This window comes from Empidonax traillii, unplaced genomic scaffold, assembly GCF_003031625.1.
Source record: "Empidonax traillii isolate 1590-97213 ecotype Southwest subspecies unplaced genomic scaffold, ASM303162v1 scaffold21:size2437335, whole genome shotgun sequence".
NCBI lineage: Eukaryota > Metazoa > Chordata > Aves > Passeriformes > Tyrannidae > Empidonax > Empidonax traillii.
The window spans coordinates 861,836-888,662 of NW_020955214.1; the positions used below are offsets into that span (position 1 = coordinate 861,836).

General features: G+C 36.6%; 1 protein-coding gene across 10 annotated transcripts in view; it reads left to right on the top strand.

Moving 5' to 3' along the window:
• GRIA4 (glutamate ionotropic receptor AMPA type subunit 4) overlaps positions 1-26,827 on the top strand; it is a 219,350-nt gene that overhangs the window by 149,213 nt on the left and 43,310 nt on the right. For 9 of the 10 annotated variants that reach the window (XR_003573074.1, XM_027900190.1, XM_027900122.1 and 6 more), the window contains exons 8-12: positions 1,375-1,479; positions 6,923-7,033; positions 13,945-14,151; positions 20,423-20,793; positions 22,147-22,345. Coding sequence is in view for 9 of the 10 variants with exons in the window: in XM_027900190.1 (XP_027755991.1) it covers positions 1,375-1,479; positions 6,923-7,033; positions 13,945-14,151; positions 20,423-20,793; positions 22,147-22,345 (993 nt within the window). In the remaining variant the exon portion in view is untranslated. Of the gene's footprint in view, positions 1-1,374; positions 1,480-6,922; positions 7,034-8,303; positions 11,132-13,944; positions 14,152-20,422; positions 20,794-22,146; positions 22,346-26,827 lie in introns of those variants that run through there. The other variant, XM_027900199.1, reaches the window with a different exon arrangement.

The window sequence follows — 26,827 nt, forward strand, 5'->3', positions numbered from 1 at the left end:
TGCAAATAACCTTGCTTTACAGATATTGTCATTTAAGGAAAAAGGTATAGCTACATAATATAATCTTTAAAATATGTTTGTCGTCTTCAATAAAAGTAGACTTCTCCCAGGGAAATCACATAGGTAGTATTTTTTTTTTCTTTAAACAAGAAATAATTCAGAGTCATTGTTCTCTGATGTCAGGATTTTGAATTCCTGATGAATATGGATGCCTGGAAAGTTCCAGATCTCTGTCAAGATGATTTAGGCTTTCCTTTGAATGGGACAGTAAGAAAATAAAAATCCTGCAGTAGAATTTAAATCATTGCAAATGAGCAGGCTCCACTCAGGAGAAACTGCTGAGGAGAAGTGACTGCTGACAGAGCTGGCAGCTCTGTGCCTAGAAGCCAAGGTTTCAGCCCTGGAGAAAAATCAGCAGAGATAGAAATGGACAGAGGGAAAGAGTAAGTGATTTAAGTCTACATCCTGACTCTTAGGGAGAGAAATAAAGCATTTTGTATGCTTCACATACTCTTTGCAGACGAACAGATCTGTAACAATTGAGAGAAGCATTAAGTCAGGCTTCTGTGTTTGGGCAGATAGCATGAGCCTTCAAATTTGTCCTAAGTGGTTTGCATGGCCAGATCCTGATACAGTCAAAGCCAGCACCAACATGACCATGACTTCTTTGGGATGATGACTACAGTTTAGTGTAGTAGTGTAGTGTCATCCTTTGGTGGCTAAGTAAAGTACTGAAAGGAAAAACAGAGTTCTGGTTTCAGCTGAGACTCGTGGTGGAAAACTCCCACAGTCAGTCTTATGGCTTTACATCTATCCTTCACTCTGATGCTTTGAAAACACTCTTTTTAAGCCCTTTGCATGTCACCCCTCTTCTGTGATAGTAAATTGCTTTGCTGGGGCTAAGGTTGTTGTCAAATTTACTTTAATGAGCAGTATATGTTCAATTTGGACATTTAATCCACCAGAGCAGGAGCTTAAAGGATACATGAGCTCAGGTGAAGCATCTCTAAGGTTTTTTCATATGACCGTAGATACTCTGCAAGAGTGATGAGTGTGGTAAAAAATGTAATTCTCTTTAGAACCTGCAGTTGAAAGACGTTGAGCTGCACAGCATGAAAAAGGAGGAGGTCCATTGTGTGTCTTTGTTAGCAGTTAGATACTGACATATCTAAGCCTGTTTTGAGCATGGTCTGACAAGAAAAAGGAATATAAAGAAAAGCAGCCAAATTTGTTGGTTTATAATGCCTGACTGTTGTACACTAGTGTTGTTTTGGTAATCTAAGGACATAGCCAGGATAACTTGCACTGCTCTGTGACATTTGAACTAAAGAATATAAGACTGGATCTTCATGATGCTTTTTCTTCCATTTTTAGGTTCGAATACAAGGATTGACAGGAAATGTTCAGTTTGACCACTATGGTCGCAGAGTCAACTACACTATGGATGTCTTTGAGCTGAAAAACACGGGCCCTCGAAAGGTATGTGCTGATGATGTTTACTATCCTCATATCGTATATGTGAGTTACGTATGATGAAATGAGTATGCAAACTTCTGTTTATGCAGTTTAAAAAGATATAATACATTGAATATGTGAAGAATATTTCTGATGAAAGTATGTTTAAACTGCATTTTCTACTAGATGCTATTATTCAATGCAATAAATTGGGAAACACAAAAGCAATTGTGCATCTTGGAGTGGTGGGATGTCAGTTAGTCAAGCATACTAATGAAAACCAGCTGGATGGCATGTTGCTAGGCAGCTGGATGATGGAAAATGGTCAGAACTCTAAAGAGTATATATTCTGTCTTTCAAATTACTAGCATTTTTAAGCAGGTTAATTTCTACATTCTGTGTAAACATTAATCACAGGCTGTTACGAGCATTGGGTTTTTAAGGGTGAAAGAAGAGAAGAGGAGAGAGGAGGAAAAGAGAATGCCCTGAATACTTACATTTTCTGAAATTCATTGCAGTTTTTAATCCTGCATGCTTGATTCATTGCTTGTAAGCAACTTAGGCAAATGCACATTAATATATGTCTAAGCAGATCCTCCATGTCTGAATGCTCATTATCACTCAGCCCAATCACTTTGAAAAGATAAGTCTGGGTACTTTGTTGACCCTTTCTCGTCTGTGCTGAAAATTTGTCCATTTGTCATAGTATAAAACAAATAAAAGCAGAAAATATACTCAGGGTCATGGATTTTATTTCCTTTGGAATTACCGTGGCCTGTTTTGTTTGTGAGGTCATCAGAACAAGAAAAGGGAGGAGGTGATAGTGAATAGGAGATTCATGGATGCTTGAGTACAGACAAAGCAATCAAAATTGAATTAAACAGCCCTCTTCTGTTGGGCCAGAGGTGACAAGTGCGGTAAATAGTGCCACAGTTGAACTGTGTGTCCCCAGAGACAGTCACCTGCCACAGTGCTGAGGAGGCAGAGTGTTAAACTGCAGACCCAGAGCAGAATTATACGCTGAGATGAAAAAATTGCCAATATTTCTCAATATAGAGCTGTATACCAAAGAAAAGTGTGTGCCAGTGTATAAGGCATATTGGTGCAGTTGTCTTTTGAAAGTATGACAGATGGCTGAAAAATAGACTGGGAGAGGGGAGTTTGTCTTCCCTCTCTCTTGGGAAGTCCACTGTCTCCTACCAGGCAATGTGTCTGACCTTGTTACCAGTCCCGCCTCCTTCCTGGCTCTGCGCCACACTGTTGGCAGCCAGGAGGATATATGGGTGGCTGAGATGCATCAAAGGCAAATGGTGAAATATACCCTTTCCATCCTCTATGCACAGTTGTACAGGAGGAGAGGCAAGACGCAAAAGATGTGGTTAAGTAGGTCACAACTTCTGTAACTAATTAGGGAATTTGCGTGTCAGCAAACTTTTGAAAAGGTTTGATGTTTCAACCTTTGTAACCTAATTTGGTAGATGCGTGTGGCTGGCACCACTGCAGGGATGTCCCCATCCTCTCCTCTTGCCTGCAGTTTAAGGGGAGGGTAGCTTCAAATAGAAGAGCTATGTCTATGATGTTCTAGAAGGCCCAAGGTGCTTTTCTTACCTTTCAGTCATGCCTCTCTACGACTCTTAAGCCATTACCTGTCTTTGATATAACAAATCATAACAGCTTTGACAGATCTGGCTACTCACAGGAATTTATCTCTCATGTATTAGATAGTGCCTTATATGTGATCACTGGACCCATTCTGTGGTCCAGCCTGACAAATCCTATATAATATGTGAGAAATGACTATACTTAATTGAACTAAGAGGCCTTCACTTTTAATGTTTTCTTCTCATGTCCTACATAGCGTGATTTATGAGTCACTCAGCAATATCTTTTCAAAACTAGCCTTTCCAGACAGTAGTGCATGGCTCTAACCTTTAGAAAAGGGATTTGTGTTGCCCACAGCTTTAAATATGTGAACAGATCATTACAAAATGGCACAGCTAGACAGATTTCCATATAGTTTAGTAAAATGGAAAAATATAGCAAATGCTTGTGTTAGTTTCATTTATGCAGCATTTCTTACTTACATCTTCTCTGCAGAACAATAACAAAACTTGCTGGTGAGGGGAAGAGTGTGAGGACAAGGATCACAGAGATGGAATGGAATGGCTCCTGTGACTGGACTGTTGTAATCAAGCGATAGAGACTTTTCATTGATGCCCAGGGAAAGGACTAGAGGCAATGAGCACAAACTGAAAGTCAGGAGGTTCCTTCTGAACATAAGGAAATGCTTTTTTACTCTGAGAGTGACCAAGCACTGGCACAGGCTGTGCAGGGAGGTTGTGAAGTCTTTGTCTTGGAGGTATTCAGAAGCCATCCAGACACAGTCCTGGACAACTGGCTTTAGATTGAACAGTGGAGTTTGACCAAAAAACTTCCAGACATCCCTTCCCAGCTCAGTCATTGTGTGATTGTGTCATTCACCATGCATCATGTCACCGAAATAACAAAACAAAACAAAACAAAAAAAAAAAGAAAGAAAAAAAAAAAAAAAAAAAAAAAAAAAAAAAAAAAAAAAAAAAAAAAAAAAAAAAAAAAAAAAAAAAAAAAAAAAAAAAAGAAAAATTAAACAAAGCATTATGCATTACATGTACATGCACAAGCCAGTCTAAGATTTGGCTTCTAAATTCCAATTTGGGCAAGAGGAAAATTGATTATCAAAATTTTTGAGTATTCTCTTGCCCTTAGCTGTCTTGTGAGCTTCAGCAGGAGCACTTCAGTGGCACAGGCCTTCAGAAATGACACTATTCAGTCAAATGCCAAACTGTTATGACAAATTTACTTTGAGGCAGATATTTTTGCAATATTGTTTCCTGTGAGACAAATTCAGCCTCCATGTAAGTAGGTGCAACTCCTATGAAGTTCAGTTGCAATACTAATAGAATTGAAGGCACTTTAATAGCTGAATTCAATACTGTCCTTTGAGCAATACTGTCCTTGTGTATTTGAAGTATTTATAGGAAAGCATACTGTTATTTAATGCTCTCACAGTGACTGTGAATCTATGTACTTATACAAGTGTCATGACATATCTTTCATATTTATTCAATAATCTAGTTCCAAAGTTACTTTAGCACAGATTTGAATAGAACACATATGTGTTCACACCATTGCACACAAGCTAAAGGTCCTTTAAAAAAAGCCTGTCATTTCTCAAAAAATGCCTTTATCTCTGTCTGAATTTTCATATGGTACTTACTTTTATAACGCAGGACATCATTCATTTTCTGCTTTCCTTCTGAACTTTATAGCTGTGAGGAATTGTACAATGAAGAACAATCATTCACTATCATAATGAATTCCTGAGGCTGCCAGGTTCTGATGTGCCTATTCTACCTTTAGTTGGTCACAATTTTTGACAAGAACTTGAAATTTTCAATAATCAATTGTATCTGTGACTGTGTGGTCGTCTGGATGAAAAAGAATATTTGTTAGCAGCGCATCTTACTAGGAAGAAAACCTGCTCCACTATATCAGCAATGCTGGTGTTTCCTGTTAGCTGCAGACACCTAGATTAAGACTTCTGTGCTGTAAGAGCAATCACAAAAAGAAAAGGAATGCCTCAACTAAATATGCCAGAAGTTGTGCATGGACAGAGTTTGTACTTCTTTGCTTGACCTATAGAAAAAAAAAAAAATCACTCTTTTTCAACCATACGGCTCTAGGGACTGCTAAAACGACTTGCCTCTCCATATTTTTTTTTCAAAAAGGAAATTAGTGAAATAGTAAATGTAAAAATCAAGAGGAAGGTTGACTCTTTTAAGAGTATAGAGGATATATATAATACGTATGAGACTAGGAACCAAAAGCACTACCCTGCGCTTTTAGACTCATATCACATCACTGCCTTGAGCTGAATAAGAGGTTTCTCCTCATCACAGAGACAAAATCCTATGTGATGGTGAATTTTAGTCAGGACTCTACAACAATGTTAGCAATAATATTGACTGCGTAATTGATTTGATCATTTAGCCAGTTTCCATCATATTGAAATCTTTTCAGCCAAGGCACAGAATGTCCTTTGGCAGTTACACTGCTTGGAGCTCTGCCTGGAGCCCGCTTTCCACTAAAATATCCTTTCCTCTTCTAGTAAGATGGACAAGACATTCCTCTCTCCCAGCTCCTGATCTCATGAACTCCTAATTAATCAAGGGAGTGGGAAAGGGGCAGTTGCTTCTGACTGGTCCCCAGGTGCTTCTGAAACTGAGGTTGAATTGCATCTATTTGACAGGAACTTTTTAAATCATGTGTCTGTTAAGTCATAATGGGAAGAAGGATCAGTCTCCCAGTATGTTAGGTTCCCAGCAACCCGGGGAGTCCCTTTAGGCAGGATTGGAACACTGTTCTACTGATATATTTGTGTTCATGTTGTCCATTTGACATGAAACTCAGTGCTGTCAGTCCTGGGACAGAGGAAGGCCACTGAGGGCCAGTAAGGCCACAAGGCTGCCACTCACCGGCAGCCTTGTCAGTGGATGCACAGACGACCATGATCTAATTGCACAAAAGGCAATGGGCAAGAATGAGAAAAGAGACAGTAGTTTTTTTCCTCCATGGGAATACAAGCATGACTGATTCAAATCTGACTCTAGAGTAGTTCATCTCCAGCAATGAACAAAAGCAGCTGTTTCACTTAAAGACCGCTCTGGGAAGGGTTGTGGCAACCTAAATGAAGCCAAGGAGAAAAAAAAGGTGGATGTGGTGTCCCACCTCCCTCTAGGCACTTCCTAGAGATACATTTAGCGAACATTCACTCTCATCATGCTTTAGTAAGTGGAAAAGCAAGCAGTTTTGCAGGAGGGGTGCTTATCTTGAATGAGCTGAGTCACTGTCTATTGGTGCTGTCTGTCCTATGACTGTAAAGAAAGCTTGAATAACAGGGCTTCTAATGTAGGTACTAAAAGGTCAGTGCCAGCAGTTAAGTGGAAAAAACCTGGTGTAAGTCTCTTTCTTGGAGTTTCCTGAGGGGCCAATGATGGAGCAAGGAACTGAGATTAGCCATGCAGTTGCAAAACTGTCATCTAGATGTCTTTCACTCCTCCATCTAAGACCAGAAGATCTGGAGGATTAGTGAATGAAAATATTCTTGTGGAGAGCAAAAATTCATGTATCTCATTTATGCCCCAGCATGGCTTCAAACGAATGAAAATGGGATTTAACTTGTGCCTCTGATTGAAGTAAGTAGCTCAGATCTTTCAGGAGCTGCTCAGTGGAGGTGTCATCAGGTCTCTGTGCAGAAGTGGTGCTGGTATACTCAAAGTGTTAGATATGTACCCCTGTATCCAACGTGACAGCACTTACTTTGGCACAAAATCATCTTTGGATTACTCTGTTGTTCTTATAATAATTTATGTTTGTAATTATGCAGAATGTAGACTTTACTGTAAATTATATAAATTTGATTTTTCAGGTTGGTTATTGGAATGACATGGATAAATTAGTTTTGATTCAGCATGAACCTACACTTGGAAATGACACTGCAGCCATTGAGAATAGAACAGTAGTTGTCACTACAATTTTGGTAAGGTGTTTCTTTTTTTTAATGCTTATACTGGTGTGTGACACAATCTCATTTCTAATTATGATCTAATTTAGTCTGCCGGTTCCTAGGTTAGTGGGAGGGTGAGAGCCATATATCTTAATTACACTGACTGTCATGTCTGCACAGAAGTTTTTTCTGTATTCATTTAATACAATGATTCACTTGAAATCAGGTTTTTAAAATTGAGTTGTGGTAATTTTTTTCTTTTCTTCAGTCTTTTCCATTTTTTACTGAAGTAAGTCTCAGAAATACAGGATTGATAAATCTTAACTCACAAGAGGAAAAGAAAAACCCAAAACATTCAAATGACAGAATAGAACAGAGGGTATAAAACGAGATGACTATGCCAGTGTCCCTTTTTGTCAATAAATTGTAAACTCAAAAATTGACATTATCAAGAGCTGAAATTCTAAGTTCAGTCAGCCAATCAGAATTGAATTATCTACTTTTAATAGTGAATAAAAACATGAATTTAGTAGGTGCATTGGGACAATATGTTTATTCAGCATTGTAATAGAATTTACACTTTAATAAAATCTGAACAGATTTGTGGTTTGATTTTCCAGGATAATGGTGTTTTTAAAGAGTGGTTGCAAAGAAGAATGCAATTGCTTCATTCATTTACATTTTTAATACACAGTTTTGCAAAACAACTGTTTCTTACAAATATCTATTTTAAACAAAATATTAAGCAATTTTTCCTCTGAAGTCAGACATGCCCTTTAAAGCTGATGTTTGCCAAAGCTAACTGGCAAAGGGTGACCTTTACATGACCGCTTTTAAGATTTTACATCTCAGTTCACTGCCCTTTTCACCTGCTTCACTTAGACAAGACATGTTAACCCAATGAACTGTGTATCAAATGGGAAGGAATATTCTGCATGTGTTGTCAAGAAATAATTTTTCTAAGCTAATATAGAGTTTAAAATAATCCAAAGGAAAGCATCAAGACATTTTCTTACTAAAAATGCAGTAATTACCACATTTTCAGCAGTGTGTGTCAGCATTTATACATTAAGTATGTTTTAACAAATCTCCTGTTGAGGGTTATCATTCCAGGACACAAGCCAACCAAGCTACTATACAGGAATTCAGAATGCAACTCCTAATCAAATTGTGTAACTTTTAATTTTATTTTTGCATGGGACATTTTAAATATATGTATCTTTTTCCTAAAAAAAAAAAAAAAAAAAAAAAAGACTCAGTGATGGAAAAAAAGTATACTTCAGTACAGTCCTCCTCTTTTCAGCCTCTGATGAAGAATCCTATTTTAAGAAATTGATCAAGGAAGAAAAGAGTCCCAAGATGCTGCGAACATTCCTAACTAAGGCTCAAGTATTAACCACCAGTCTAGTAGCATTGAGATTATTTTTCCATATGGATTACTGTTCCTCTGACTGGATGACCAGGCACTGAACCACCAAGAAAAGTTCTGTGACTAATCTGAAATGTGTAGAACAGATGACGTTAACCTTCAACTTTGCCAAGCTGAGAAGAGAATGATGTGAATAACAAGCTTTCAGTCGAAATTTTCCTCTCATACCAATCCTGATATTTTTGACTGAAGCTATCGTAGATGAATATTGTAATTTCCATAAATAGCTCCAAGCTTAGGAAAAGCAAGTAAAATATAATAATGAAAAGTAATATAAAATGGTCCTGTTTGCCAGAAAGGAAAACAAGAAAACAAGAAACCTTTTAAAATGTGTTATCATACCTGACCTGTTTGCATTGAAGCATTTTGATGTGCGTAATAAATGTTATCTTCAAAAGAACTTTTCCAGCCCCTGTATTGAAAGGGCTGGTGGGATTATTTGCAAAACCAAAAAGCTGAATTAATATTCCAAAGCATGCCCTATGTTTATGCAGCATGTCATTTTTGGATAAATGCAATTAATTGAAAGCAGCACTGCTTCTTGACCAAAAGTGTCCCCTTTCCATATTTCAAAATCACAGTGCAAGAGAAATATATCAGAATTTGGTTTGAATAAGAATGTATGGTGATTTCTGCCTTATCGTACCTATCTCCCATCCACTCCCCTGGGAGCTACACACATGATGCTAAAGGCAGAATAGAACCATGATTCTTACTATTGGTCTGCTAGGGCAATGTGTTTAGCATCCACAAGCATATGATCACAAACAAAAAGACAAGATGCATTTACCTAAAATAACTTTCATGTTCAAATGCCACAGAGACTTTTTCAGCTCTTTGTTACCCTCTTCTCATTGAAGGGAAGTTGACATTGTAGATGACACAATTAGTTTAGGTTGCATGCATGTTTTCCAACATTAAACTGGAAAGCTTCTGCAAACAGTGATGTCAGGCTTTTCAGTCATCAAAGACAGGTGTCATGGCAGCATAGGAAAAGTTTACAAGTTTTCAGCATGGCTCGCTTTAATTTTTGCCTGAAACCAAACGGCACAAACTGATTTTCCTCCATTTCTTCAGTTTTCATGAGTCTATGCTTACTTTGCTGTAGTGTGACTGTATAACTGTTGTATAGAAAGTGCATTATAATGAATTAGCTCTGCACTCAAATAACTTTTTGCAGTATTTCCTACTTGGCAAAATGTTTTCTTCATTTGTAACATAGTGAGAGCACGTAGAATTTATTTTACATATTGTGTTTAGGCACTCAGCCTATCCCCTGATTAGTCATGTGGTGAAGTAGCAGCCCAGAGAGGGAAAGCAGCAAGGGCAGCTGATGTTCTTTACCAGTTACCATGCTCTTTATAGTTCCTATTCTGCACGTTATGTATGTGATTCCCAGCCTCCTGCACATCTGGAAAGGACAGATTTTCTACCTGTGTGCGGAAGCATTCCCTTCAGGATGCGGAGCTGCAACCTCCAAATGCACAGTAGGCTCATTGTATGACCAGAGAAAGGGTACCATTTGCAGCCTTGCAAACAAGTAAAGTGAGTGACTTGTCTAGTTAAGAAGAATGATCATCTCTGATTTAGCAAGTTGAGAAATATAGTGACAAGTCGTTAAGGTAGAATATAGGGAAGTAGGCTGGGAGCACTAATCCAAACACTCAAATACATTTCATGATAGAGCAAACTCTGTACTTACTCTGAGACTGCAAAATTTAAAAATCACAAAAATCCTTTAGAACCAAATGTTTGATGAATATGAGCTGCATCCACATTGTGGCTTCCAGTTCAATATTTTAATGAGATATCCTTGGTGTTGGCAGATTAAGTTTCAAGGGTAGGATCCAGTTCTCAACTGAGTAACCCAAATGTAGATGACTTTACAAAGGGTATTGATTCAATTGTATTCAGCAACATTTAGGATAGTGTAGGATACACAGCCTGTCCCCCATTTACCTATCTGTAGAGGGGCAGCACACAGGACCTGCAGAATGGCACTTTGGGGTCAAATACATTAGGGTATCTCAGATAACAGGTAGCTTTCATAAGAGGACTGAGAACCACCCTCATTGTTTTTACTGATATACTCTTGCTATACTCTTTGACTTACCTCAAAAATTCTAATTATAACCTTTTTTCTCATAATAGAAAAATATTTTTTCATTAGAAGTTTTATTAATTGAATTCTTCAGTAGACTGGAGAATAAAAAAAGAAGTTTTTTGCATGACAATAAGACTTCAAACCGAATCCTGGACACTTTATTCAGAAAAAAAAAAAAAAAAAAGGAAAAAAAGTTCACCAAAAAAACCTTCCATTGACATTTACAGAAATTTCTTTCAGAATAAAGTGTGATAATAAATGTGTACCAGTCCTGTTCTAAAAAGCAGAAATTTCCTTGCACAAATATTTGTCACTTTTACAAATTATTTTTGCAGTGTTTGAAATCAACTTTAGAATAGGAAAGCCAAGCATAGATCTGTTTGATATTTGGGTTAGTTACTTTCTCCAGCTTCCCTTATAGTATGAATCATCAGCTGTGAGCGTTTTACTGTACACATGAATTTGTGGCAATGTGATGAAATGATTTGTTTACATTTATAAAGGTAATTGTTGCAGACATCAAATTGTATTTACAAATGTTAAGTATTGTTATAAAATTGTGAATTATTTAAGTAAAGCTTGCATCATTTCAAATATCTGTTCCGTGCTAGTCATTGATCATTTCAATGTGGACTTTTCCTTGATTCACTACCCCATAGAATACTATTAAGCAGCTGAAATCTTGCAAATATTGCCATGTTAAACCTCATTCAGTAGTAAGTTAAATGTGTGGTTTACATCAGTTGGTTAAGAGCTTATAGTTCAAAAATGTAGTAAATACAAATATGGTTCGGAAAGATAATCTTTGTATTAGACAAGATGCTATAATTGGAAACAGTGAAAAAGTGCGCCTATGGTTTTCAGCTATTTCAGCTGATCTAATAGAAGACATCTCTCCATAAGTGTCTTCTATCTTTAGACTATCATGGCTACACTAACAGTACTACTAATTTAGAAAAAGCTATTGCAATAGGTTATACAGAAGAAAGGTCTTTTTTAGTGCCATAGCTAGAAAAGGAGCATCAAGATATGGCTGAGTACATGCTATTGATCAATTCAGATATTTCATGACTTTGCAGCATGACCTTGAAAGTCATCTGTTTAAGTTACTTGCTAGCAATCTAGTAAAGCTTGCCTTTCAGTGTCCTTTTATTATTATAAAATTTGCACATATAATTAGTTTGAAACACCCTCAAAGTCTGAAATGTACAGAATCTAAAAGTAGTGCTGCTATTTGATTTTTTTTAAAGACAGTCTTTATTAGAAACTCACCCATCCACATCCCCCCATCAAATTCTGCCTTAAAAATAGATATCTCATTGTTTGGCAGGTAATGTAGGCACAACAGTTAAAGAAACTGTTATTTACTCTGTATAAAATAGATAGGAGGGAAAGAACAACATAGTAAGCAAACCATAGTAGGTGTTCCTGTTATCTTTAATTGTATCATTTCACACTGGCAGATCACACTCAATTGCTGCTTCTTTTAAAGCAGTCACAGCAAGAGCTATTACTTTACACCATAGGATAATTGCATTATAAGAAATGTTCTTTGCTGTATTTTGCTCTAAACCAGCATGATCAGTGTGAAAAAAAAAAAAAAAAAAAAAAGAAAGTGGATAGGGAGAGAACCATTGTGATTCCTGCAAGTCACCCAAGTCAGATCCCTGCCAGAACCAGGCCTTCTGAGGCAGGTGCACAGTGTCTGGATTTTGGAAGAAGGAACAGGCTGACCTGGCGTCCTCTGTGCCTGTCTTCTTTGTGTGCATCTCCAGAGTTATTATTTCCTGGTGTGACTCCAGTCGTGTGCCTTTTTCTTGGTATTTATGGCTGAATCAGAAGAGCTAGCAGTCACGAACTCTGGTCTTTGGAAAACAAAATTGCTTTTGAGGTGCAGCAAGCAAATGTAGCTGAAGCTTACAAGGGGAGCTCAGAAATGCTAGACACTGGACAGACTTGATTGCACTTCTAGCTAGCAGTTGGCTAAATCACAGACAAGAGGCATAGGATTTTTGCTTCTGTTTATTTTAAACCACTTTTTCACCATAACATGTAGAAAGACACTGATTTGGGGTTTTCCTCTCATGAGAAACATGAGGGAGGAATAGCTGATACATGTGGCCAAAACAGTTCCCAAAATCAATATCTAGTGCAAAGAAAGGGCAGGATGCCTTCTCTACGCTTTTCTCCCTATGCTTTTCTTCCCATGAGTGGGAAAAGACACTCATGTAATGACACCTATCCTCCCTTGTTAAACACCTAATAGAGGTTACAAAATTCTATTGCTTGAAGCTGATGTTCTTGTAGTTTCAATGAAGCAGACATTGTCATACTACGTGTATTTTTATTTTTACTTTTTACTAATTTTATCTGTAGGAAAGAAGTGAATAGGGCAGAGTACTATCAATGTTAGTGTCAAAAGACCCAAAATTAGACAAGACCAGCACAGAAAAAACTTAAGTTACCAGTATTTTGCAATGTAAATTCAAACAAAGGGTGACTTTAGATTAGAAAAATATGAATTATGTGAAGTGATATGAATATATTCATATGAATATAAATATGAATTTATGTGAAGTGATTTTAAATACCAGCAAAAAGTATAGTTTTACTTAAGATTGCTGAAGTCTAAATTCATGCAGAGCTAAAAAGGAAAATGTAGCCTTGATATTGCAGTCATGTAATGTTCACTGTTGTGATGGTATGGTTTACACAGGGAATGCATGATCTACTTTTCAAGACAGGTTTTACTTGTTTCCAGTGACTCAAAAATATTTTGGTACTTCTTTTTCATGCAGCATGTAAAGTCACTGTCAACTTAATACCATTCTTGTCCATACTTATTGCTTATATTCATCCTAAAAGACCTTGCAGAATCTGCAGTGTTTATTTAAAGCAGAAGATATGTGTTTCCTTGGGAATATATTTCTATATTCTCACTAAAATGTATGTAGCCTCTTAGTAGTTCTGCATTCTAAACCTCAAGAAAGCAAGTCACTCAGGCTCTGCATCTGAAATTACACAGACAGCAACCACACTAAGTTAGAGAATATGCTTACTTCCTGAAATGAGAAACGTACACTGTACCTTCATTATCTCACGGTCCTTTGCATTGTATAGGTTCAGCCTCTACTCTATGCTTTAAATTTAGCATATACTGCACTAAGGTCTTTCATTTCAAACAAAGTAAGCTTGATAAATCTTGTGAAATGTATAAGCCAAATTACAGTGTAAATAGTATATCTTTCCAAAGGGATTTCTGTTCATACATTTTAATTTAAATGTGCTAATACTACCCATGAGCTTTTGAAAATGTGTGTGTTGTTCAGTCAGTACATGACATGGTTTGTTTTTTTTTTCAGAGTATATTCGGTGCACTTCTCCTTTACAGTTCTGCTTCTTTCATTATAGGAAGCCCCATATGTTATGTTCAAGAAAAACCATGATACGTTTGAAGGGAATGACAAGTTTGAAGGATACTGTGTAGATCTGGCATCAGAAATTGCAAAACATATTGGTATCAAGTACAAAATTGCCATTGTTCCTGATGGAAAATATGGAGCAAGGGATCCAGAGACAAAAATCTGGAATGGGATGGTGGGAGAACTTGTTTATGGGGTAAGCATACCAATTTTTGAAGCAGGATTTAATTTATCATAGTATAAGTCATAAAATAGGAAGTACATATGCATTTTATTTAATCTTGGGGTCACAAAAAAAGAAAGAATCCTGTTTCAGATCTATGTTTTCACCTGTTTTCAAGAGAAAAGCAAATAGTTTCATCCAAGTTCTACTCTTTGACTTGTACCTTGTAACATTAGAACATCCATAGTGTGCATATCCCTTAAAAGTTCATTATTGTTAGAGACCATCTATTCCTGATACATTGTAAAACTTAGGAAGAATATCAGCCATTAATTCATTTTCTGGAATGGTGGACAGATCTTTTTTAAAAAATAGGACTCTTGCTCTAGTTTGAGAAATGGAGAATCTACCATTACATATTAAACAATATGTAACAAACCACTACAGGCAAGTACACAATTAGGCAGTTCAGAATGAAGACAGTCTTTTAAGATGAACATCAATAATAAAATTTAAGAGCGAACTTAGTAAGTTAACAACTGAGAGCTTTATGTTATACAGTGACCTAGAGAAGGATTCTTCCGAATAGCATAACAGTGAACAATTCTGTTGACACATAAAGTTCTAATATTTAATGAAAATAGTTCCAGCAAGCCCAAATATATATTTGCAGTATCTGAGGTTACCAAAAGTAGCAAAACTCAAAGCTGAGCTTGCTAATGACTGTGGTTGCTAGGATCTGCCCTGAGAACAGATCAGAATTCTTAAAGAAACTTTTCAGTAAAGAAATAAAGAAAATCCTCAAACTATTCAGGTGAGAATATTTCCACCAATGAACTCATAATATGCCTCAAGCTCCATATAAAAAAAACTCCTGTATAATGGTTGAGCCATCCTGTTGCAGTTGCAGTTTTCACATTTCCAGTGATGGTTTGAGCCATATGTGGCAAAGGCCTTGTGGCTTTTCTAGCAGTTCCATTTCAATTGTCTTCTGTCAGCTAAGTATAGCTGATAAATTTTGTCAACATCATCTCCATTAGCATCAGTTCAAAGTATTCTGCAGAATGGAACAGTCTGTGGACTGTAGAGTGTGGCAAATGATGCCCCAGAACATTGGTGATTTCACCTCTCTGTGGGAATGGAAAGGTTATATCTTCACAAAACTCTTTATGTTCTTGGAAGTTCATGAAGGAACCAACCTCAAGTATGTCTTTGAAGAGTAGAAAAAGTCACCAAGAATATATATCTATCTACTTTAGTGGCTTGGAAGCAGCTCAACTCATAGGATATTAAAAACCAAAGATTTTTCAGACTTATTTTATCAAGTATGGAGGTTAATCCTTGTCTGGCTTTTAATTGCAATAGCAAACTCATGGACATCAGTGGCCAAGCACTGTTTGACACTAGAAGTTTTTTTCAGTATTCCAAGAAATTTTACCCTTTATGAAAAAATTCCCTTGCCCAGATGCATCTTTTCAGTGGCCTATCATCTAGTTGAAAATTATAGAGGAAACTTGATATTACATTTTCATTTTCTGTTTGTTTGGGGGTTTTTTTTCCTCCCTTTATCTTGAAAAATTTACCTTATCAAATCCAAACTACCCTAGTACTCTGCTGGCATACAGAATGCTGTTAGAAAGCTCACACACATGTGTCAACACCTGTAGCTGTCAACACAGCTGAAAGCAATAAAGCTCACAGGCATGAGGAACCTGTTGCAAATTACCTGCATGAAGAGGATAAACCAGAATACATGGCTAACACTTCATTTTTTGTAATGGAAGAGGCTGAGGTGAAGGGAAGGCTCTTTCCAGTTCTCTGTTTAGGAAGGCTGCAGTCTCATTGTGCTTCATGGACTACGCTGCAGCAAGGCTCTTGGAACAGCTTTTTTATTGAAGAACTAAGAGAAGTTTGGCTCTTGCCCACTGTTCTACTATCCGAAGGCTCCTTTAGGTTATATCTATCCTGGTTTATCAGTGGCACCAGGAAGTGTCCCTGTGCTTTGGAACTTGCCTAATCTGCTAAATCGCAATGGTCCCTGGTATATTTTTGGCCCATAGCTACTGTCCAAAAGAATTCCTGAGCCCACCTGGACACTAGGATAGGGGAGAGACCATTGCCTATAAGCAGCCTGAATGCAGTCATGCTGATTTAGAGGTCAGGTGACTGTCACGGTAGCGACACAGGCTGTCAGGTGCGGGTTGGGCTTAAGGCCAAGAGCTGCACCAAATGTGTTAAATTTACTTTTACAGGTGTGGCTTTAAAGGAAATTGTTCTTTCTGTTAACTTATAAAGTTTGCTGCTAAAGATTTCCGCAGGGAATCCCTCAAGAGCATCCTTCCTGCAAATTCCTTGAATCCTTGCCAGATGATTTACAGAGCATCAGGTTCCCAGGCCTATTCCACAAAGCAGAAAAATCAGCTAGCCAGAGACTTTGCTGCAAAGCTCTGCTAGAAGAGTATGTTCATTTTCTCTGATAGATCTCCTAATGACAAACAGAAATACTCTGAGTAGTTGGCTATGCTTCAAGCAAGGCTTTTTATGTGCAGCCAGGACTGGGACAGACTTTGCAATTGAATTAACAAGTTAACAAGATGATCTGTTTGGGAAACATTGAGAGCTTTTAATTCCCAACCACATTAAAGGATTAACAGACATTTTTTTGCTGGTCAGTAAGATTGGATCCTTTCTGTGCATAAAAGGCTCCTCTGCTTTCCTGCTCTTTGCACCATACCCCAATGCCCCTTCACCCTATCCATGTTACTGAGGGTGGACATGTGACAGTTTTATCCCATGTTCCCGTGAGAGCTGTGTGCAGCACTGAGTGTTCTGGTACCTGGACTCCCAGGTGCTGTGCAGAGAAGTTTAGTTCTTTCCTGAGCTCTGTAGTTGAGTTTTCCATCGTGTCCCAGAGGAAACAGCATATGAACTTCCACTCTGTAAAGTTTTGCAAAGACTGTGGAATGTCGTGCTGTAGATGGTTTTGTTTTTAGCACTCTGTTAAAAACTACCAGGAAATCTTGGTCATTTGTCCCTGATATATCCAAATGCATTGCAGTAGTCCATGTGAATTCTACTTGCCTCGGTATCTAGCTCACAGGAAAAATGCCGGCTGGGGATGAAATACCATTAAGCATGTGTAACAGGTGTTTCCAAATGCACTGTCAGTTCCAACTAAATATTCATTCTCCTGACACACAATGTTGTTCTTTTACTGCTTAACACAAAAGGTCACAATTAATTTCTGTTTAAAATCTGTAAAGCCATGAGATTCTGAGATTGAAATCACTTTCTGCATGATTTTTCTCAGATAGGTTTACTAACTTCACACAACTTGTACCAAGCATAGATTTCACTCACAATAATGATATATTCCAGAGAAGAAAATGTCTCTCACCATCAGAGTCAATCTTGTCTCGTTGTATAATATTGGAAGGATCCAGAATTCATCTCTATTTGGTAGTCGTGCAGCTTTGATTGAAATGCTGTTACAGATTCAGTTGACTCAACTGTGAAGTATCATTAGTCTTTGTCAAAACAGATTTCATTGGCAACAAAATCATTAACTGTTTGCACCATACTTATATTGTTAATCATTTAAATCCATAATTATATGGTGTACATTAACTGGGCAAAGCACAATTGCTGGTAATTATCATGCACAGTTATAGTCATCATTTAGCTTTCACAATGAAAAGTTTATGTAGGCCTTAACATGGCACACAGAAGTCTCATAAAAATAATAAATAATATTATCAGTTTTGGGAGGCTGCACATTTTCAGAGGTTTTTGGCATTTAATTATGACCTAGCTATATACTGTCCCTTCACATTTATTGACATGAAATGGATTTATCTAGATTATGAATCATCTGATACTAGATCTCTATTGTAAAGAAATTGGATAAATTCCTACTTCTCCTCTTAAACTTCTTCAAGTACTGTTGGCAGCTAGTTCTGATGTAGTTCAAGTTCTGCATATCCTCTTTGAGCATTTAAATTTGGTAAGATAAATCTTATCCAGTGTTTCATATATGATATGTAATGTGCTAAGTAGGTCTTTAAAATCCCCTCAGTTGATGCTAAAATGGTGATGTCACTTTTCCAACTCACATTATGAAAACTGAAAAAACTCAAGGATGTGTATTTTAATCCCAGTGGCAATCTGCAGACACACAAAAAAACCCATTAGCCAAGACCTTTGAAGACCAATGACCAGGTCTTTTGTTTACCCTGTGTTAATGAAGATACCACTACGTGACAAAAACAGAGAAGGTTGGCAGTAAGAGATCACAATTGCCATGAGTCTTGCACTTAATGAATTTCAAAGACTCAACACTAGGTATTCTCAGAAACCAAAATTTAGAAATATAAAAAACACTGGCTCTAAAGAAGGAAATCATTCTTCTAGAAAAAAAGGAATTTATGAGTGAGATGAAATACAAAAATATGCAGGAAAACCAGTAGCCCAAACCATCCTACAGTCCTCAGACTACAGAAACAAAGCTTACTTTACAATTTTCAGGCTACTAAAAGGTATATTTTAGACGTGGTATCTTTCTTCATATAGTACTTATTTTCATAAAATATCTATTTCAGTAAGACTTATGTAATCACAAGGCATCAAGAAGTCAAATTTTTAAAAATGCCTGGTATTACAAAACTTAGGATAAAATTCAGGGAATTAGCAGTGTTGTCATAATATTTACCCAAGATATTAGCACCAGAGATAATTTCTGATACCTTTGCAAAATTATGATTTTAGATGTGTTACTTAAACTGTAATAACTTTACATAACATTATAAGTGCTTGCATCGCAAATGTTTCAGAATGACAGATACAATCTGATGATTAATATATAGCAATTTTAATACAAATTTGCATTTTTGGACCACTGCACTGGAATGAGTCATTTCTTTTGAATTATTCACAATTATAAAACTGCAAAAATTGGTTTAAGGTTTGACTACACAAAATTAGTTTAAAATTAAATTCAATAAAATATATATAACTCAGTTTAAGTGTGTACAAATAGAAAACATATAATATTTTAAATGCATTTATCTGTTTCAAAGTTTAAAGATGACAAAAAAGCCTACATTTCAATTTCTTCTTTTCTTTGTCACCAAAGCTATTTACATAACACTTGGATTAAACTATTTGAGCCCATCTTTATTTTTCATGATGTTTTAATCTCATTGAAACAACAAAGTGTTCACAAAATATGCTCAATTACCCTCCTTAGCCCCTAAGCTGTATAAAAGTCCACAGGCTCTGCTATGTGACTGTACCTAGGCACAGCACCATGGTGATGAATAGGAGAAAGATTTCAGCAGCTTTTGCATCTGTTCCCCTCCCACAGGTGCATCTTTTGACCCAGTTCCCCTTGCAATTCCCATCTGAAGTTCTGCTATAATGACAGTTTTAGCATACAAGGCAAGGCAAGGCATGGAGCAAGTCTTAACATAAAATTGCATCCCTAATGACAAAAATGATCCATTAGCCTAGCTACAATGTCTTATAGTTCATGCAGACATCATTGTTAGCAATCATAATCAGTAATGATTCATTCAAGATTGGCCTTTTCATTCTAAAAACGTTAGAAACACATTTAAAAATATTCCTGACAGTAGTGGGAATGGATTCAGCACATTTTTTATTCTTTTATCACATGATTTCACACACTTATTTTCTGTACACTTAGCAGTTTTCAATGTTTAAAATCTGATCATTCCTATTGAATTATCTTCCTGTCAAGACAATTGTGTGCAATTTGGTGGAATCACAGCAACAGTTAATCAGAAGTTTGCGGCTTCATGCTATTTGGAGCTTCCTTGAGTCTATGAGCTGGTTTCCCTTGAAAATTGATTATGTCTTATGAAAATTTGACAATAAATTACTGTTTCTGAGATCCTCAAAAAAAAAAAAAATCTCTGTACGTTCAGTCATTATAGGTCCATTCTCATTTTTCATTCTTCCTTGAATTCCTTTACTTTAAATCTAAATTAATGCCTAAAATGACCTTCCTACACTGTTGCTCACCTCTATAAGATTTCAAGAGTCTTCTGCTTAGCAGAAAAATTGTTTGTATAGTTCTGTAAACTAAAAACCTGCAATATGTGTGTTTTACTAGAAGCATATGGAGTAAATAAAGAGTGTGATAGAAAGAAACAGAACAATGTTATAGAGCATTTAAGCCACAGTGTCCTAATGTTAATAACATACCTTTGGAAGTAGCTGCTTAGCTGAGTGTATTAACCAACTTCAATTAATCTATACATCTATATTTCTTTTTTCTTTATAGAAAGCAGAGATTGCTGTTGCGCCTCTGACCATCACTTTGGTACGAGAAGAGGTCATTGATTTTTCTAAGCCTTTTATGAGTTTGGGGATATCCATTATGATCAAAAAGCCCCAGAAATCTAAACCAGGAGTGTTTTCCTTCTTGGACCCTTTGGCGTATGAGATCTGGATGTGCATAGTCTTTGCCTACATTGGTGTCAGTGTGGTCCTGTTCCTAGTTAGCAGGTTTAGCCCATATGAGTGGCACACAGAAGAACCAGAGGATGGGAAAGAAGGACCCAGTGACCAGCCTCCCAATGAGTTTGGCATATTCAACAGCCTCTGGTTTTCCCTGGGTGCCTTTATGCAACAAGGATGTGATATTTCCCCAAGGTTTGTGTCAAATCTTTTTACATTTGCATTTTATCTTCAACACTGAAGCATAAAATCTTCCTTCGTTAATTTTCCTGGCAGTGTTTTGAAGTTCATTCTTTAGGAAGCCTTTTCATTTATTCATTTATTTTTTTAAATAACCTTGATAAGGGCAACAGATAATCTGCTTTGAATTTCAGTCATTACTATTATTTAACCAATATCAATTACCATAAACCACAAACAGCCCTCAGGAACAACAGGTACACACAGGGAAAATTCCGCTGAGTTGAATTCTGAGGAACTGTGTTGTTGCTACATTGGTTCCATTGTATTACATCTGTGAAATGCAAAAAATCATGCTGAATATTTGCCTTCCATCAAGGAGTCTCCCATTTCTGTTCTCTGTCAAGTTCTACAGTCCTGCTTTGCAAATATCACTATCTATGAGAGACAATCTTTGACCATCTGGATCTGAGAAGCCACGCTGTATTGCTAAGCCTTACAGAGCATGTGCCTCAGATCTGATACGTGATTCCAGTCCTGAATTTCTCAGCCTTTTAAAATATTCTGGAACTTTAGTGGGCAGTAACTAAAGCTTCTTAATTAAATGTTATGACCCAATCTGTCAAACTTAAATGCTTCATTTTAGCCATTTGCAGTGAAATTTTGAGTGTTCAGCATTGGCCTAACCCATCTATTATTGAAGGTAGCAATAAAACTGGTACTGATTAAGAGTGGATGGACATTACTCCTCAACAGCCTTCTCATCAAATTACAGGTATTGGAAAGGAAAATGTAAGTTTTTACTTAACAGAAATGTCTCTGTTACCACAAAATTCTTGCTTCTTAAATAAGAAAAATGTGAATGTTCAAATGTTTGCAGTAGCTTGTAGAATGTTTGAAAAGTTTCAGTGACACAAACATTTTAATCCTACAGCAAACATAATCCACATGAAAAGAGTTTTGCAGGTTTCTTTTAAGAGGAAACGAGAATGCTGCTTATTTTCAGATACCACGCTTTACTTTTGTTTCCAAAAAGATTACCTATCCAGTATTTTTGACAATTTTTTTTCCTATTTTAGGCATGTCCTGAAATAATAAACCCACTGAGATTACTGTTCAAGAGAATTCAAGCTTCTGTATATGTGTGATGCACAATAGTACAGTGGACTTTGTACTGTGGACATTAAGATTTGAGAGTAAAAGCATTTATAAGTATCTAAAATGCAGATGATCTTCCTCCCACTGACTGTTATTTAATGACACGTGGTCAGCAATAATGGTGCCTTCGCTCTCTCTCTCTCTCTCTTTCTCTCTCTCTCTTCGTGGCATAAGAGACAGGAAAAAGTGCATTATCTTATTCATGTTTAGATCCCTCTCAGGTCGCATTGTTGGAGGTGTCTGGTGGTTCTTCACGCTCATCATTATTTCATCCTACACTGCTAACCTCGCTGCTTTCTTGACTGTTGAGCGAATGGTCTCACCTATAGAAAGTGCAGAAGACCTTGCCAAACAAACTGAGATTGCTTATGGGACACTGGACTCAGGGTCAACTAAAGAGTTCTTCAGAGTAAGTTGGCATATCTATTAGAGCACCTCTCCCTACCAATTGCTCTTATAAGATGCTTGGAAGTGTGAAATAATGTTGCTTTGCAATTATATGTAATATAGTCTGTAATTCCTGCAATACTTTAGCTGTATTTTTATCCCCACAAATCCATTTGTTGGAGTTATCTGTTTTTTTAATTTGTGGAAAGCTTATTGATCCTGTCACATGGGCAAAAGAGGTGCCTGGGGGGATACTGAAGCCAGTGATAATTAAAGCAGCATTGCACTATTGATTCATCTGAAGCTACAGTACTGATGTGCAGCATTGAAAGCCTGTGATGGTAATATGGAGTCTTGCAGGTTTTGCTTCTGCTTATGGATTTGGCTGTGTGAGTTTTGCTTTAGGGTCTACGGGGGGTGGGCAGGAAATGCATTTTTTAATATGCTGACTTTCAGATGGATAATGAAGAGAAAATTTAACTCGAGGGGATGTGGTTGGAGCATTAGGAAATAGCCTAAGTAGCCATTCATTTGTTTGTGCTGTCTCTATTGATTGCTTCATTTTCATTTGCTTTCCTGCGTTAGTGTATGTCATACTCATCATTCGCCAGCTGGAAAACAGGGAGCCTGGACATCATAAGGAGTACATGATAAGCAGTCCCTCCTGCTTAATTTCATGTGTCTAGCAGATGAAAGTTAAGCTCATCTGATTGAAGTCAGTTTAGTGTTTTGAACACAGCCCTGAATAAATGCTGTGAGCCAGTAATCCTTCCTTGAAAACTACACAGTTTAAGGTCTTTATTTATCTGAAGTGTGGAGTTTAAGGCATTATTACAAGTCAGGAAGATGGAGTGATAATTTCTTCTTATTGCCTAATTGAAAGAAGACTGTTCTGTGTTAGGTACTCCCACGCACCTTAAGTGTTTTTAAACTGGCCAAACTGAACTCAGTGAACCATTAATAAAAATTTTGCATAGGGTTTGGAACTACAGACAAGATCAATTCAAGGGCAGCTTCTGAGTCACCCCCAAAAGCTTTGTAGTGAAATAACCTGTTTATTATGACAGGTATATACCCATAGAAGAACTTGCCAATCTGTTCTATTAGCTGTAAAAAGATGATTTATATATACTTAAGTATATACTTAACAAACACATAGTGCTTTGACCTTCACATCATGGAACTGATCAAGGAGTTCAGTTTAACCTAGTTTTCTAGCTTTCTTCTATAGACACTGGAGAAAGAAAAGCAGCCCTGTGCATTCTCTATGGGACATGTGGGCTATGGTGAAATAAATCACACATGGAGTATCTGCCTCTGTGTGGACTTTAAAAGTATCCCATGCAAATGGCTGGGGTGCTTGGTACCTCGTTTTTAATGGGTACAGTTCACTGATAAGTTTCTAACTACGCCTGTCTTCTTTTGTATCCAGGGTGTTTGTATACACAATATGACTGTACAGGTGTTCTCTGGGAGCTTTATTTTGTATCCCAAGCAGTAGAAACTCAGCTCGTGGTCCCTAGAAGCCCTAATTTCATACCAGATGTCTACAAAAGTGGTGGCATTATGTTAGGTATAGAAGGGGTTTTTTTCTGAGAATTGAGATATGTTGGTACTGAGATGGCCAGATTTTCTATTTTCCTTAGAAGAGTATAGTCCCTCATACACATTATTTATATTTACCTATCTTTAACCCAGAGATTATTCTTCAGTTAATTTTGTAGAAATTTATTTAATTCTGGACATTCCAGTTTCAACCCATCATAAACTGAGGTGGTAGCCACAGTATATGGGTAGAAATAGTACTTTCAGCTAGAGTGAAGCTGTGGTAATACTTAAACACATGATGCTGATGACTAGGCAGATTTATGTAACTGGATTTATTAACTTGTTGAATTTTCAAGAGTATCCAGTGCTTGTAATTGTTTTTAGGTGATGATGCAAAAATTAATTCCCAAAGAAATAGTGAGGAACAAAGGAATGGAGTTGTTTTCTGAAGAGTTTCAGAACTCTTGCACAAACCATTGTTTTGAAGTAGTGAGGTCAGGTATTTTGATGCAGAAACACTATTGGTCACAAAAATTGCATGATTCTTTTAAATCATCCTACAAACACAGAAACTTTTTTGCTTTGAATCAATATGCAAGATCTCTTCTTAAAGAGAAGACATGATAATGAAGTAAAAATGTCTGTAATGACAGTGCTTTCACTTCTATCTTAAAGGGTTAAGGGAAAAAAAGAAAAAAAAATCAGTGCTCCTCTTTTATTTTTTTCATTTCTTTTGAAATACAGAGGGAAACATTAAAAGTAACTGCAAATACTAAATATTGTTGCATATGCAAAATTTGAAGCTTTATCGAGATTTGAACTGTGTTGATCACTTTTTAAAAAATGGTGCAATTGAGGCCCTCTTATCAAATGATTTCTAATCCCTGTCACAGTATAACAATTTTTAATAATATTGTATGTGCTATTTCTAAAAATACTTCTCACAAAACAGGGACAAAGATAAAGTATCAACAGGCAATATTTGCATAAACACTGTTTGTGTAATACATAAATTAAGACCTAGCCTGAAACAATAGCACAAGAAGACTTGTGTGCCAAGTCTAAAATTTTGTGGTTTGGAAGCAATCATCTTCATCTTTTGGTGTTAGAGTCATGTGTCAGTGGTGATTATCTGGCTGAAGATGAGCCTTCAGGACATTTTCTCACCACTTGATGATTTCTGATCAAAATGTCAGGAACACCTATTCAGTCTGCTTTGATTCTAGACTGAAAACAGAAAAAGGAAAATCATTTTAAAGCCAACATAAAGAAAAAGAAGACTTTGTCGCTGTTATCTATTTACTCTGGTTTAGAGTTAGCTATTTTCTGGTTTAAATGCAAAGAGAGTTGTATTTTCTGAGCAGCTTGCTGAAGAGGGAAACTAGTTAGTTTTAGCAGTCTTACTCAGCAAAGCCCAAAATGAAAATTATCCCAGCTTGAATGACTGCAGGGGAAAGCTGCAATATTTCCTCATATGATAATAAGAAATATTTGTTGCTTCATTCTTCAGTTTTCACTTTAAGTTGACATGTAGAAATTGAACGTTAACAAATGAAAAATGAAAATGTTCTTACAGAGGAGACACTTTGTTAGACTTTCAATATTTTTTATCTTTTGTTCGGCAAAGGAAATTAGATGCTTAAAAAAAAATTTCAATGCAGACTTTTTCAAATTATTTAGAGTGTCATTTCCTTTTACTAATCATGCCCTGTTGTATGTGCTGCATGGCTTTAGTTTTAAATGAAAATGGCTTTATAAAGAACTGTAAGGGATGTTAAGATGCAAGAAATGTTTGGAAGTGAAGGCAGACAAAGGCAACAAAATATTCTTGAAATTATGGCTGATTCATTACTGCTCTCTTCCATTCTTTTCTTTCTGTAAATTTAAATCAATGACATTACATCAGTGTAAAAAAAAGAATGCATTGGTGGCTTAGTTTATGCTTTGCTCCCAGCCACTATTATGTAAATGAAAAGTAGCTGTGACTAAAGTGGAAAGAAATGGTGACAAAGCAGGATATGACTGTGGACATGCACAGCTGTTGTTGATTTAAATTTTATTATATTTGACAGAAAAGATAAAATTATGTGTGCAGACAAACTAAAAAAAGCAAGGATAATTTATGATGTTCTGCTATATGGTATTCTTATTGAACATTTCTAGTCAAATGCCACTTCTTTTCAAGACCAACTTATGTTCCTAACAAATTATTTTCTAAGCAATAATGCAATCATTCAGTAACGGGTAAAAAGATGTGCTTCAGAGAAATTATTCTCACCTATACCAAGGCTTTTTAAAGCCATTGTCAATTAATAAAATATATAAATTACAGGATTTGTTTTTTGTTTAAATATTCTAAGGCCTTTTGGTTTTGGGCTTGATAATAATGGATATTTTCCTGGAGTGTTCACACAGTGTGGGAACAAGCTCATGGACCAAATCTTGCTTAGTTAGAAACTCCTGTTGACTCAAATAAAAGCTGACTTGAGCATTAGGTTAAAAAGTCCTTTTTGCAGCATGCATAAGAGAAGACAAGTGCCATCTGTTATTATAAAACCACTGTGTAGTGTTTCGCTGACACGCTGCTGGTTTGCATGTATATATTCCTATTGCTGGAGGAAGCAAAGGAGTTATTGGGTGAATCTAATGAGCATGGGAAACTTCTCAGTTTTTTCTGACAGCATTTCCTTCCTTTCTTTCCATGCAAATTTGTATTTGTGTTTATTTTTTATGAAGATTTTTTTTTTTTGCCTAAGTATTCACCCTCAGTTACACCATACATTCCCAGACAGGAAAATATCCAACTTATGCACTCTAAGCCACAAATTCTTGCTCATTCTTTGAGCAAGTGCATTTCTTACTCAGTTACTGGCTGTATCAGAGTATTTAAAGTAAATCCACCGATACTGCATTTCTAAAATCATACCAAATTATTTAAGAAAAATGCTTAGGGCAT